The sequence below is a fragment of the Stegodyphus dumicola genome, chromosome 11, assembly GCF_044657685.1.
Source record: "Stegodyphus dumicola isolate Sdum_Otavi_A_Nest chromosome 11, ASM4465768v1".
Taxonomy (NCBI): Eukaryota; Metazoa; Arthropoda; class Arachnida; order Araneae; family Eresidae; genus Stegodyphus; species Stegodyphus dumicola.
Genome location: NC_140778.1, coordinates 71,644,459 through 71,657,528, shown reverse-complemented (window position 1 = coordinate 71,657,528; position 13,070 = coordinate 71,644,459). Strand labels below are relative to the sequence as shown.

The window sequence follows — 13,070 nt, the reverse complement described above, 5'->3', positions numbered from 1 at the left end:
TCCGGTTCCCAGTTTTCAGTGGCTTTCGCAAAATTCATCACTAGGTGGCGCTCGCATTCTGCTACAATTTTGCTATACGCTCACTATTTGTAACGTGGTTCATTATTAACAAAAAGTGTATTTTATGGCTAGCTGCTGTGTATTTAAAGGCTATACTTAACGATCTTGGGTTTTTTTGCGTAACTTTATATGCATATAGGTTTAAAATTGTGTATATACATCAATGAACTCAGTTCTGAAATTCCTCATTCTGCTCATTTAATTCTGAAATCTTTGTGCATCTAATGTTGTTATTTTCAAAACTTTGTCTGTAAATTTCTTCTGATTAATCTGGAAGGGGAATAATACACATGGATTTATGTCAGCTAGTTACATGTAGGTAATGTATCAAGATGGCACTCATTTATATGTGTGCTTAATAGTGATAATATTGTTTTGTGAAATTCAGTAATTTTATTTCATGTATATATATTTCTTGATAATGAACTATATCAGTATCTCACGCTGACAGCCATAAAATTTTGTACACATGTCATTCTGATTAATGTTGTATGTGTGTAAAAATGTCTACCTGCTGTATATGTAAGGGCTACACTTAATAAGCTTGTTTTTTTTTGCCTAAATTTATATGCATATAGGTTTAAAATTTTGTATATACCTGTCATTTTATTTCATGTATACATTATTCTTGATAATGAACTATATCAGTATCTCACGCTGCCAGCCATAAAATTTTGTACACGTGTCATTCTGTTTTAATGTTGTATATGTGTAAAAAATGTAAAAACTATATCAGTATCTCACTGTAAAAACTATATCAGTATCTCACGCTGCCAGCCATAAAATTTTGTACACATGTCATTCTGTTTAATGTTGTATATGTGCAAAAAATGTCTAGCTGCTGTATATTTAAGGGCTATACTTAATAAGCTTGTTTTTTTGCCTAACTTTGTTTAACTGCATATAGGTTTAAAATTGTGTATATACCTCATCGAACTCAGTTCTGAAATTCCTCATTCTGCTTATTTAATTTTGAAATCTTTCTGCATCTAATGCTGTTATTTTCAAAACTTTGTGTGGAACTTATTATTATACTATTAATCATCTTCTGATTAATCTGGAATATGAATGCTACACATGGATTTATGTCATGTAGGTAATGTATCAAGATGGCACTCATGCGTATGTGTGCTTAATAGTGATAATATTAATTCAGAAGTCAAACAACAAAAATCAGCGTTATATTCACAAAATTTTCACAGGACTAGTTTCGATGGTTTTACCGAACCATCATCTTCAGCTGCAAAACCGCAAATGAACAAGATAGGAAATAATGATTAGATAAGATAAGAAAGCCTGGACAAGAATAAGCAAGTGGCGCCATCTGTTGGTGAAACCAGAACTAAAACATAATTTCTCTAAAAGCCGAAGGCAAATTTGGATTGGAATTAGAATCGTTAACTAGAACAGAAAGATTTTTATGAATGTGAAATGCCTCTAGAAAATCCAGTTCTCCAATGGAAGATGTTTTTTGAATAATTTTGGCAGCAGAAAAATTGAAAGTGTGATTTTCTGACCAACAATGTTGAGCAACAGAAGACTTCTGTGTTTCCTTTTTTCTAACATATGCCTCATGTTCTTTGACGCGAAATTTTAAGGCTCCCTTAGTTTGACCAATGTAAATTAAACCACACTGGCAAGGAATCCTATAAATACCCCAGGAATTCATATCCGGAATGGGGTCCTTGAGTATAGAAGTTGGAATTTTATTGATGGGAGAATAAACAACCCGAAAGTTAAATTTCTGCGAAATATGTGCAACTTTATAGCTAATTGATGGAAAGAAGGGAATGACAACAGAATTTTTATAATCTCCTAAAATAAGAGTGTGGCTTTTAGTGTGTTGAGATGACAATTTTTTAACTGCTTGATTAATAATGTTGGGTGAAAAGCCCCTGTCAATAGCTATTGCTTTTAAATAATTTAGTTCTTCATCAAGGGCTAGTTTGGAGGAGCAAACTTGAAGAGCACGGAAAACATAGGAATAAAATGAAGCTAACTTTTGTTTATTTTAGGAGATTATAAAAATTCTGTTGTCATTCCCTTCTTTCCATGAATTAGCTATAAAGTTGCACATATTTTGCAGAAATTTAACTTTCGGGTTGTTTATTCTCCCATCAATAAAATTCCAACTTCTATACTCAAGGACCCCATTCCGGATATGAATTCCTGGGGTATTTATAGGATTCCTTGCCAGTGTGGTTCAATTTACATTGGTCAAACTAAGAGAGCCTTAAAATTTCGCGTCAAAGAACATGAGGCATATGTTAGAAAAAAGGAAACACAGAAGTCTTCTGTTGCTCAACATTGTTGGTCCGAAAATCACACTTTCAATTTTTCTGCTGCCAAAATTATTCAAAAAACATCTTCCATTGGAGAACTGGATTTTCTAGAGGCATTTCACATTCATAAAAATCTTTCTGTTCTAGTTAACGATCCTAATTCCAATCCAAATTTGCCTTCGGCTTTTAGAGAAATTATGTTTTAGTTCTGGTTTCGCCAACAGATGGCGCCACTTGCTTATTCTTGTCCAGGCTTTCTTATCTTATCTAATCATTATTTCCTATCTTGTTCATTTGCGGTTTTGCAGCTGAAGATGATGGTTCGGTAAAACCATCGAAACTAGTCCTGTGAAAATTTTGTGAATATAACACTGATTTTTGTTGTTTGACTTCTGAATTAGTATTTATTCGGCGTGTTATTGTGTCTTAATTAGTGATAATATTGTTTTGTGAAATTCAGTAATTTTATTTCATGTATACATTATTCTTGATAATGAACTATATCGGTATCTGACGCTGCCAGCGTGTAAATAAATAAATTTTGTAAATAAAATTTTGTACACACGTCATTCTGATAAATGTTGTATGTGTGTAAAAATGTCTACCTGCTGTATATTTAAGTGATGCATTTAATAAGCTTGTTTTTTTGCCCAACTTTAAATGCATATATATCTAAAATTGTATATATACCTCATTCTACTTAGCATTGTGGGCATGTGTGATGGACATATTATTTATATTCAGCCATTGCAAGTTTTCAAATTTTATCCTTGATATACAGAACTGAACTTTTCTTAAGTATATATTGTGATTATGAGAGTTATTATTTTTTTGTGTGCTGTTAAAATATATTTTATAATGCTTACGTCTCTTTTATTTATAACAAACAGATCGATTTGATCAATAGCTTTATCAAAAATGTCATTATTTTCATTTGAAAAATTGAAGTTTCTCTAACACTGAAAATTTAAATTGATGCAGTGCACTTAATTCAGTTACTAGTTTCTTAATGTTAACATCAATGAAATTTAGAATACAAATGAAAGTGAAGAGAAACACACCTGTGTAATATTAAAATTAGTCAAAAAAGCAACTTTGGGTTTGAGTTTCATTCAAAATCTAGGCCACAGTAAGACCCCCTACCCTTTTTTTTTTTTTTTGACTAATAATTTTATAATGTCTTTGAATATCTGCAATGCAAATACTGCACAGAGATCAAAATCTGCATTATTTAAACTTTTATTTATTGTTTAAGATTTCCTAAAAACAGGTATTTAATAATTAAAAAAAATTCTTCAGTATGTAAAATTTAATCTCTTTAAGTAACATTCTTACTTTAATCTCTTTAAGTAACATTCTTACTTTAATCTCTTTAAGTAATATTCTTACTTTAATCTCTTTAAGTAATATTTTTACTCCAATGTCGTGGAAACAGATATACAAATTTTAGATCACGGTGTATTAATTAATATGCTAATTACATCTTTGATAAGGGATACTAAATTATTTTTTGGCCCAGTACAGCCGATAGAAATATTTTGAAAATTTTTCACTGAAATAGTACATGATCTGAAGCTATCTGTTAACTTCTTACTATATACATAATTAAAAAATAAGGTGTATACTCTGAATTACCTTTAAATTAGAATAAGTAGTTGTAATGCGTACAATTCAGAATAGCGCATGTCTAGATCAAAGCAGGAATTAAAATCGAGATCAAATAGCTGGTGTTTATGTGTGGAAAAAAAAAAGGTGAGATAGCTCAAAATTCCATGCTTTCCTTCTAATTAAAATATATTTACTAATAAGAAATCAACAATTTCTGACTACTATGGATTAATCGTTTTTAAACTTTGCATATAACAAGACAGAATTCGTTTTTGGTACTTTTCCGATCTTTGTAAACATCGCAAAGTGTAGCAGAATTGTAGCGCCATCTAGCGATCAGTAGGAATATCACTCAGGCAACCGAAAACACAAAAGAATATTTTCACACTGGCAGGCCTTGAGTATAAGTTGGCCTGGACGAGGAAGAAATTTTGCGAAAGCTGAATCTAAAGCTGTGTGAAGTTTCATGTTTGATGTTGTTTACAATTTGAAGGAATACGTTTTAAATAGTTATTGTTACATAAGTGAAGACGTATTGCTGAAACATGTTGGTTAGTATTGTGAAAAACGGTATTTTCTGTAGAGATCCCGTAAAAAGATCGATATTAGCAGTATCTTCTGTATATCAAACTGACCGTTATAAATCTAATGCGTCTCACGAGAAATTACCGGATAACATTCAAATATTAAAGTCAGTAAGCCAGTCATCATCAACGGCTGCTCTGAGAGTAAAAACAATTAGCAAAGCTATGAAAGCATACTTAGAAAGATCCAGAGGCCATGAAGATTTTCTAAAAGTTAAAAATGAGGAATTTGAAATAGGCCGTCAGCATTTAGCAAATATGATGGGATTAGAAGTGGGAGATATGTCTCAAAATGATATTGACAAAGCAATTGAATATTTATTACCCTCTGGTCTCTTTGAAAAAAAAGCAAGACCAATTATGAAACCCCCTATACAATTGTATCCGAAAGAAAAGGCTGCTCAGTTTGATGCGAGCGGTAGGCCATTCAGCCCTTTTTTCTATACAGGTAAAAGTAATTTCTATGCGGCAGTGCATGAGTTAGTTACAAAATTTCATGAACTGGATGCATTTGAAGACTCGATGATTAAGAAGGGCATTTGCAACCTTCCTGAGGAAACTGCTCTGAATTTGTCTGGAGGTGATTGGCTCTCTAAAGATGAAATGCAAAGTATGTTTTTGGAAATATTAACTGATACAGAATATGATTTTCTAATTACAACTTTAACGAGATTGGGAGGTCATCCGTATTCCTTTCGCTGCAGTGATTTAATTTGGAAATTCAGAAAAAAATTTCCAGATCTAGCAGATGAGATCATTCCCGAACTTATGACTGATGAAAACGGTAGACCATATATGGAAATGATGGGCTACCGAAAGCTGTGTCAAGCTAAAGTTATAGTTAGGGGCAATGGCACTGGGAAAGTTTCTATCAATGGTACTGACATTTTTTATTTTGAAAGATTACAAGATAGGGAACAGATAATGTATCCACTCCACTTTACTGGCATGTTGGGATTAGTCGATATTGAAGTTGATGTCAGTGGAGTGGGTGAATCTGCACGAGCTGGTGCTATACGTCTGGGTCTTTCTTTGTGCTTAAGAAGTTTTGTTCCTGAGTTAGCCGAAAAAATGAGATTAGCTGGTCTCTTGACTCGTGATCGTAGGCGAAGAGGCCGAAAGAAGCCAGGCCAGAAAGGTTGTCGAGCTAAATTCACATGGAAAAAACGTTAAATGTGATATTTTGGATCTGAAGTAATAAAAAGCTCTAGTGAAACAAAATAAGGAAGTTTACTTAATCATCACCATTAAAAAAAAAAATTTAAAAAAATTATCCATTATGTTTAAGAAAAATTATGTAATTTTTTGGGCTTATATTCTTTCTTTTTATGTTAATAATCTTGATGTGATAGATTATTAATCTGTAAAATGAAGAAATTTGTAATAATAGATGAAGTTTTTTTCCCTCAAATGATAAAAATTATTTATATATTAAAAAGTTTTTATGGATATACATGTAATACTTAATCTGAATATCAGTGATTTAGCAGGTATTGTTTGAATGAAATATACAATTTATTAAAATTATTGGCAGCCAAAAAATGTTTGGTATTATGTTGGGCAAGAATACATTTTAATGCATTATCTGAAAACCTGTCAAATGATCATGAAACACTTTATTTAACTTTTCATGATCACAGTGTTTCAATATCATGAAACACTTTTATGATATGTAAGTAATTATGTACAGCTAAAAGCTCTTTCTCTTAGAAAGTATGCTTTCAAAAATCTGAGAAATTGGGGGAGGGGGTTAGTTTGCATTTATATTCACAAAAAGAAAAAAAATCCCTTTCAGTTACTGCATGCATATCAATCTTGGAACAAAACATCAGCAGTGATTTTTATCCACTTTCCATTGCCGAGCTTTGATACCAGTAAATAATTAGGATAGTTGGTATTTTAACTTATTCATGGTTTGAAGAATACTTGCATAAAAAATTCATATCTGTTCATATGTAAAATATAAATTTATTTTAAAAATGTGAAAATAATTTTTATATGTGACACTGTATGAAACCAACAAATTTTACATCTAGTCCTCTTAAAAGCGCTAAATAGTACCTTTATTTTTGTTATAAAATAATATCTCAAAGGTAAATGATAGATGGAATGACAAAAAGCGTATAAGTGGGGATTTAACATTATTTGCAATTACTTATCAATTTTAGTTACCTATTACCAGGTGCTTAAAAAGTTAATTTAGAAGAAAATCTTGTAATAAGAAATGTAGCTTTCTTATATTTAATACAAAATAGCATTAAAATAAATGTGCTTCATAACAAAAGCTTGACTATCTGGAAACCTTTGAAAATACCAGATATGAGAAAGTTCTGGATAATTGAAAATATAAAAAATACAGTTAATGGTAAGAAAGCCAAATGAATGAAAGAAAAAATTGTTGGTCTAAAATTATGAAAGCAATCTTATTTGTTTTCAGCTTGAATATTAAAAGCCTACAGTCAACATTATGTAAGGATTTTCTAAAATTGCATTTCAGATGTAGAAACCAATATATTTTTGTAGGCTTAACACATTGACTGCCACGGCACTTTTTGGATTCTGGTCCGAGAAGCCAAATAAATTTATTGTATTATATTGTTAAAAATACTAATTATGGTTCGAAACAATCATTAAAATGTTTACAGCATATTTTTTTGGTAGAAAAAAGAATCCTACGAATTATCTCATATTCGGCTTTTGTTAGACAAAGCGGTTAATCTTTGGATTATGGTAACTTGGCGATTTTTTGGCGACCAACCCTGCTACAGCAACCTGCTAGTTTTGTTTTGGAAGCCATTTTGTTTTCATGAAGTGTTAGTTGTGCATTAGCACTGAAGGCGTAATGAGTACGTTTCCTCAAGCACAGAATTAAAGAATCATAAGTCAAAAATTTTAACTACGAAATCTTTATTTAATAAAATAGAATAATTTTGCTTAACTTAAGCATAACAATAAAGTAATAATCTTCACGGACATTAAAACACTGAAGTATTGAAAAGGAGATAACTTACATAGAATCATTCTCAGTCCTAAATCACCAGGCTTACCTATATTAGGCAATAAGAAAAATAAACAGGAATATACTTTGACACCGCACCTGAAAAAGAGAAAGTACTACTGCATTAGACCTTTGGCCAGGTACAAGTAATTAGGGTGAAAATCGAATATACTGCATTGCACACGAACTTTGCTTTCTCTTGCCAACATATATCTTGGCGCACGTTCGTTTCATATGCCTTTCAAGTTTCATTATGCAAAATACCTAAATTTATGCTAACATGAAGTAAAGGCATTTTTTTTTTTTTTTACTCAACGTTTTTTCCAACTATCTGCTAGCCGAATTATGCTTATACTAAAACTTTTATGGAACAAAAATGCTTAATCATGATGAAGATTAGGTGCGAAATTGGGAGAAAGTGCAGAATCGCAAACTGCTTGCCATGTTTTGAAGAATTGCACATACACGGTATTATCCATGTACACGCCGACGTATTTACACTTAAAAAAACATCCCAGAATTGCACAAAAATGGCATTGCGCACACTCTTGACTTTATCCATGTACACTGCTAAAGTCCTAGCTAATAACCTTTATCGCCTTACCAAAATGTCGCCAAACTATCTGTTACCATAGTCCAAAGATTAGCCGACAAAGCTCTTCTCAGAAGCCCACTACGAGTTGATTTGTACAAACAGGCTTCAATATGTCTGTACTTTGTCGCCTCGGTACAGCTAAAACAAGTGTGAGTAACTTGTAGCAGCGCAAAAGTGGCAAGTCAAGAAACTACGAGATAACTCGTATTGGACGTTCTGAAGAAAAGCGCTAATACGAGTTATCTCGTGTTGGGCAGTGAACGTGTTAAACATTATGAAAGTAAAACAACTTATCTGATTATGAAATTCCATCAATCATAAAATTGCCAGATATCCCAAGAGGAAAGATGTTTGAAAAGAACTGCATTTTTTTTTTTTTTTTCCGTTATATAATCAAGAGTTGCAAATTAAGGGTATGGCGTATAAAAATGTTAAATTTCTTGTTGTAATTTTTCATACTACACCATCATTTAGCCATTTTCAGATAGTCATACATTGAGGCCAATAATTTCTTTTTCTTGATGGCAGGATCTGGTATTTTTGTAAATACTCCATTGAATGCAGTTCCATGTAAGACATCCCAAATTTTAACTTTTTTTTTAATGTGACTGAAAAACAGTTAACGGTATAAACTTCATTCTTCATCACAAAAACTATGGTCACATGGTCTTATAATTCACAAAAACTATGGTAACAAGGTATGGATCATCACAAAAACTATGATAACAAGGTCTTATGATTATATTGTAACATCATGCCTAGTCATTATATGCCTGAAATCGCAATGTTTGGTGACAGCTTTTGTTTGTTATACAGTACAAAGTCTACGGCGATTACGGATTTGGGATTTTTCTGGGAATTAAATCATCAATTTAAATTTGGTAAGATGACATGCAGAAATTATACAATTAAAAGTATGAAATAAAGAACAATTATGATCTAAAGGGTATCAACATTTACAAAAAAAAAGCTTAATATTTATTTGCTTACTTTATTAAACATTTCTTTCAATGTAAGTTGTTTTTTCTTATGTCATATACACAGTTGACTTTCCAGTGCCATACTCCTTGCATAATTGTGAGACGAATATGCCTTTATCCATTTTTTGCAGCAATTCCACTTTTTGTTTAATGGACACTGCTTTGTAGATCCTTTGGCAGCTCCAGAATTGGAAACTCCTTTCAACATAATCGAAAGTTCAAGCTTAGTTTTTATAAAATTTCTGTAATAACGATAGACTGCAAAAAATAATAGCTGGATCAAATTAGAAGATCAGGAAGCAGCACAGTCTGCAACATTAATTGAAATGCTTTAAAATCAGATAATTTTAGCCTAACTTAACCCTTCAGCACACGCACATCAGTGTGCTACATTAGTACACGTGCGGGACAAATTTTACCCCAGTGTTTGTTGCTCGGAATTTTTACCCCAACGCATAAGTAAATGCATTTTCAATATTGCTTACCTAAAGTAAGCCATAAAAATCGAAATTTATACAAAATTACTAATTTGTTTAAGATGCATTTATATGATTTCTTAAATTAGAAAAATCAATTTTAATATGTACTTATCTTTTAAACTTTTAAAGAGTTTATTTTAAAGGGTGTTTTTTGATAAAGCACTATAGGAATATTAAAAGCCCGCATTCTTACTAGCTTTTTCAATAAAATCTAATATAATGTCATACAATTAATTATGCAAATGAAAGAATAGATTTTAAATACAAATATTAAAAAAAAAAATAAATAAATAAATAGCTCATAGGTTTTTTTTCTCTTACCTGATTTTAATTATTCTAACTATCTCGTTTTGAACAATCCTCACATAGTGTTACAACGTGTATTTTACAAACCAATTTGTTGCAATTTGTACAAGATACAGAGGTTTTGCGATCGCCTCTTCTGTGGCATATATCACAGCGTCCTGAAGTCCTTTTTTGGAATTTCTTAGGTTGAAGATGTGCTGCATCTTCTATTCCTGCCAACCTTTTTACACCAGTCTTGAGTTCCTTCGAAAGAGATGGAATTTCAGCCCTTTTTAGGAGATGTTCTTGTACAAGCTCTAATGATAAATCTTTGAGAAAAGCTCTTCGGTTCATATTCACTTGATCATTATTTGATCTATGAATAATAAAAGCATTTATACCCGCAATGTTCATTAGTCTGAAAAATACCGTTAGAGGCCAACGGTGGCACTTTCTTGAAACTGAGTAATTTCCACATAACTCATCTACAGTATCAACACCACCTTTTGTAGAGTTGTAAAAAGTTATCATTTCGGGCTTGAGCTGCTCTTTTGACAATAGATCAATTTGATTATCCTCATGCATGGATGATATAACAAGAACTGATTTATTCTTTTTTGGAACATATGATGTAAGAGTTAATTCTTTAGCTCTAAACCCAAAAAGTGAAGAGTACAGGGGCCTATTTTTATTTGGCAGAAATTCTTGTGGAATTTCACGCTTATCTTTTTGAAGAGTTCCAACACATGTCAATTTGTGTTTTTTCAATAATTCATTGGCCAAAGGAATGCTCATGTACCAATTGTCCATAGTTATGTTTTTTCCTGTGCCACTTATGGGTGCAATAAGTCTTTGTACAATATGCAGTGCCGCATTTGATTGTCTATATGGACCGACAGGCTGCTGACCTGCATAAATTTCTAGGTTGCATGTGTAGAAAGTGCGAGAATTGCACAAAGCAAAAATTTTTATTCCATATTTTGCGGGCTTACTTTTTATATATTGTCTAAATTGACACCTTCCTCGAAAGGGCTCTAATTTTTCGTCTATAGTACAATATTCAGATAAAGAATATATGTTTTGTATGTTTTTGATAAATTTTTCAAAAACATTTCTAATGGGTGCAAGTCTATCCGTCATTTTTCGCTGTGCTCTTGAATTTAAGTCATCAAATCATAACAGAAATAACAGGAAGTGGAATCGGTTGATAGACATTGTTGTTTGAAAAATGGTTATTTCGCTTCCGTCAGTTGACTACAAATCTTTTGCGTTGAGATATGCTGCTTTCAGCACTCCAGCGTAATATAATAGTCCAAACAATGCCTTCAGTTCGGCTACGTTTGTGTCTTGTGCATCATGTTCTCTAGAAAATTTGCTTTTTATTGATGAAATGTAAATATTTGTGAATTTCACTAACATAAAAAATTTGTAATAAACACTCAGCCGGCATTTTCAAATTTCTGAAGCTTTTCTTAACACCAGGTAAATGTGTCAGTATATTGTGCTGCCGTGTCCGAACATTTTTCTGAGGTACTTTTTTACTCCACATTGTTCCGTCTTTTCCTATATAAAAATCATCTGAAACCATAGAAGATATGCTCCCTAAATCATGTGAATTATCATATTCCTGGTCGGAATCAGTTTCGTGAGCACTTTCAGAAATATTATCACTGTCAGAATTGATATCTTCAATTTCATTATCAGTTTCAACACTTGCGAGAAGATCCCGCAGTCGTTTCTGTTCTCGCTCGTACACACTCATCTCAATGAAAATCTCTCTAGAAGTGAAACCTTAGCACACGCGTGGGGTAGCTACAATCTCATTTCACATTTCATCCGCGAAAATACAAAATCCCAAGGACGTGGGAAAAATTCCTCTGGATGACCTCTTCGTAACCTTGACCTTGAAAGGTACAGGAAGTACTAGAAAGGTCACGTACAACTTTCCCTTATTTTCTAAAGAAAGAATACACGTGGGGTGGATTTTACCCCAGCGCGTGTGCTGACGGGTTAATAGCATCCACTATACATTATTGGCTGTGAATCACAAGACTGGTAACGAAAGCCAAGTTGAATTTTTCCCTCGTCAACATTTCTTAGAGCATTTAATAATCTATAATCATCGCCAAGCGTAATGTTAGCATAAAAGGTTGCCATACTCTTGTTATTCAATTATTAATATAAAAAAAAGTTTAGACATTACTGCATGAGTTATTACTGAAGCTGTCATGTATCGATAAACATGCAGTGATGAAAGCAAAATATAATAAAAAATGACTAGCCAGGTCGGCGTTAGGAATATAAAATAGGTGAATGTTTTGGTTTGAAATGTATGCCAAGCAGACACTTAGCTGCGGAACCAAATTATTAATCTCACAAATTTATGCTTACTTGATTGTTTTTCCATAACAAAGTATTTTATTTAGTGCCTAAGTGAAACTAAGAATTGGAATTTTTAAGTGAAAATCCCCACATGTTTTATTCTGGAAGGAAAATTCAAATGCACATGCATAAACATTAAAAAAAAAAAAAAAAAAAAGATTTGTGACTTTGAGGTCCGGATTTTAGAACATTCCGGACAATGGACGTCCGGATTTCGGACTTTGTACTGTACATGTTTTACAGTGGCTTCTGTTTGCTTAATTTTTCATTGAAAAAGAAAAAAAATAAATAAATACTAAAGTTATTTGATCTGTCCAACTAGTTAAATGTCAGATAGTCAGATTTTTACTGTATTTTGATGCTGATTGCTTTATAACATTAACAAAATTGTCTGTCAATACAATGACTTTTTAACACATAAGATTTCTTCATAGCAAACTAATAATTTTTTTATGCCTTGCCTTGTTACTGAAATGCATACCTCATTCAAATCATGTTCCCTAAAATTTGTAACTCTTTTTTCGATTGAGCCGAGATCCTGTCAAGCTTGCAAATTTGCTTTTCTAATAAATTAATAAATCAAGATTTGAGATGTCAGTTTTTCAATAGTGATTTGCATGAATTCAGCTGATTAACATTTTATTCTTGGTATTTATTTCCGGAACAGAACTGTGAAAGTCAAAATTTCATATAAACATGGTGTGAAAATTACATAATGAACATGGTGGTCCATTATCTTGATCGAACATTACCTTTTTGTGCCGGAACTCAGTTTGACATGTTTTCTTGATAGCAGCATCAACACTGACTAGCATCT

The 13,070-nt window shown here is 32.1% G+C and overlaps 2 protein-coding genes across 2 annotated transcripts in view; one reads left to right on the top strand and one right to left on the bottom strand.

Annotated features, from left to right (window-relative positions):
- The first annotated feature begins 4,369 nt into the window (after positions 1-4,369).
- On the top strand, positions 4,370-5,985 carry mRpS9 (mitochondrial ribosomal protein S9). Its single transcript, XM_035376553.2, has one exon. It carries the CDS (start codon positions 4,496-4,498, stop codon positions 5,705-5,707), a length of 1,212 nt encoding a protein of 403 aa, XP_035232444.1. The 5' UTR covers positions 4,370-4,495; the 3' UTR covers positions 5,708-5,985.
- A 3,154-nt stretch (positions 5,986-9,139) lies between these two features.
- Positions 9,140-13,070, bottom strand: part of LOC118204228 (oxidized purine nucleoside triphosphate hydrolase-like) — a 37,719-nt gene continuing 33,788 nt past the window's right edge. The window contains exon 4 of the mRNA XM_085826829.1: positions 9,140-9,305. Within this exon, the coding sequence (XP_085682955.1) occupies positions 9,155-9,305 (151 nt within the window). The 3' untranslated portion in view covers positions 9,140-9,154. The remainder of the gene's footprint in view (positions 9,306-13,070) is intronic.

Coding starts and splice junctions, on each gene's coding strand:
- mRpS9 (XM_035376553.2), top strand. CDS start 4,496: ATGTTGGTTAGTATTGTGAAAAACGGTATTTTCTGTAGAGATCCCGTA.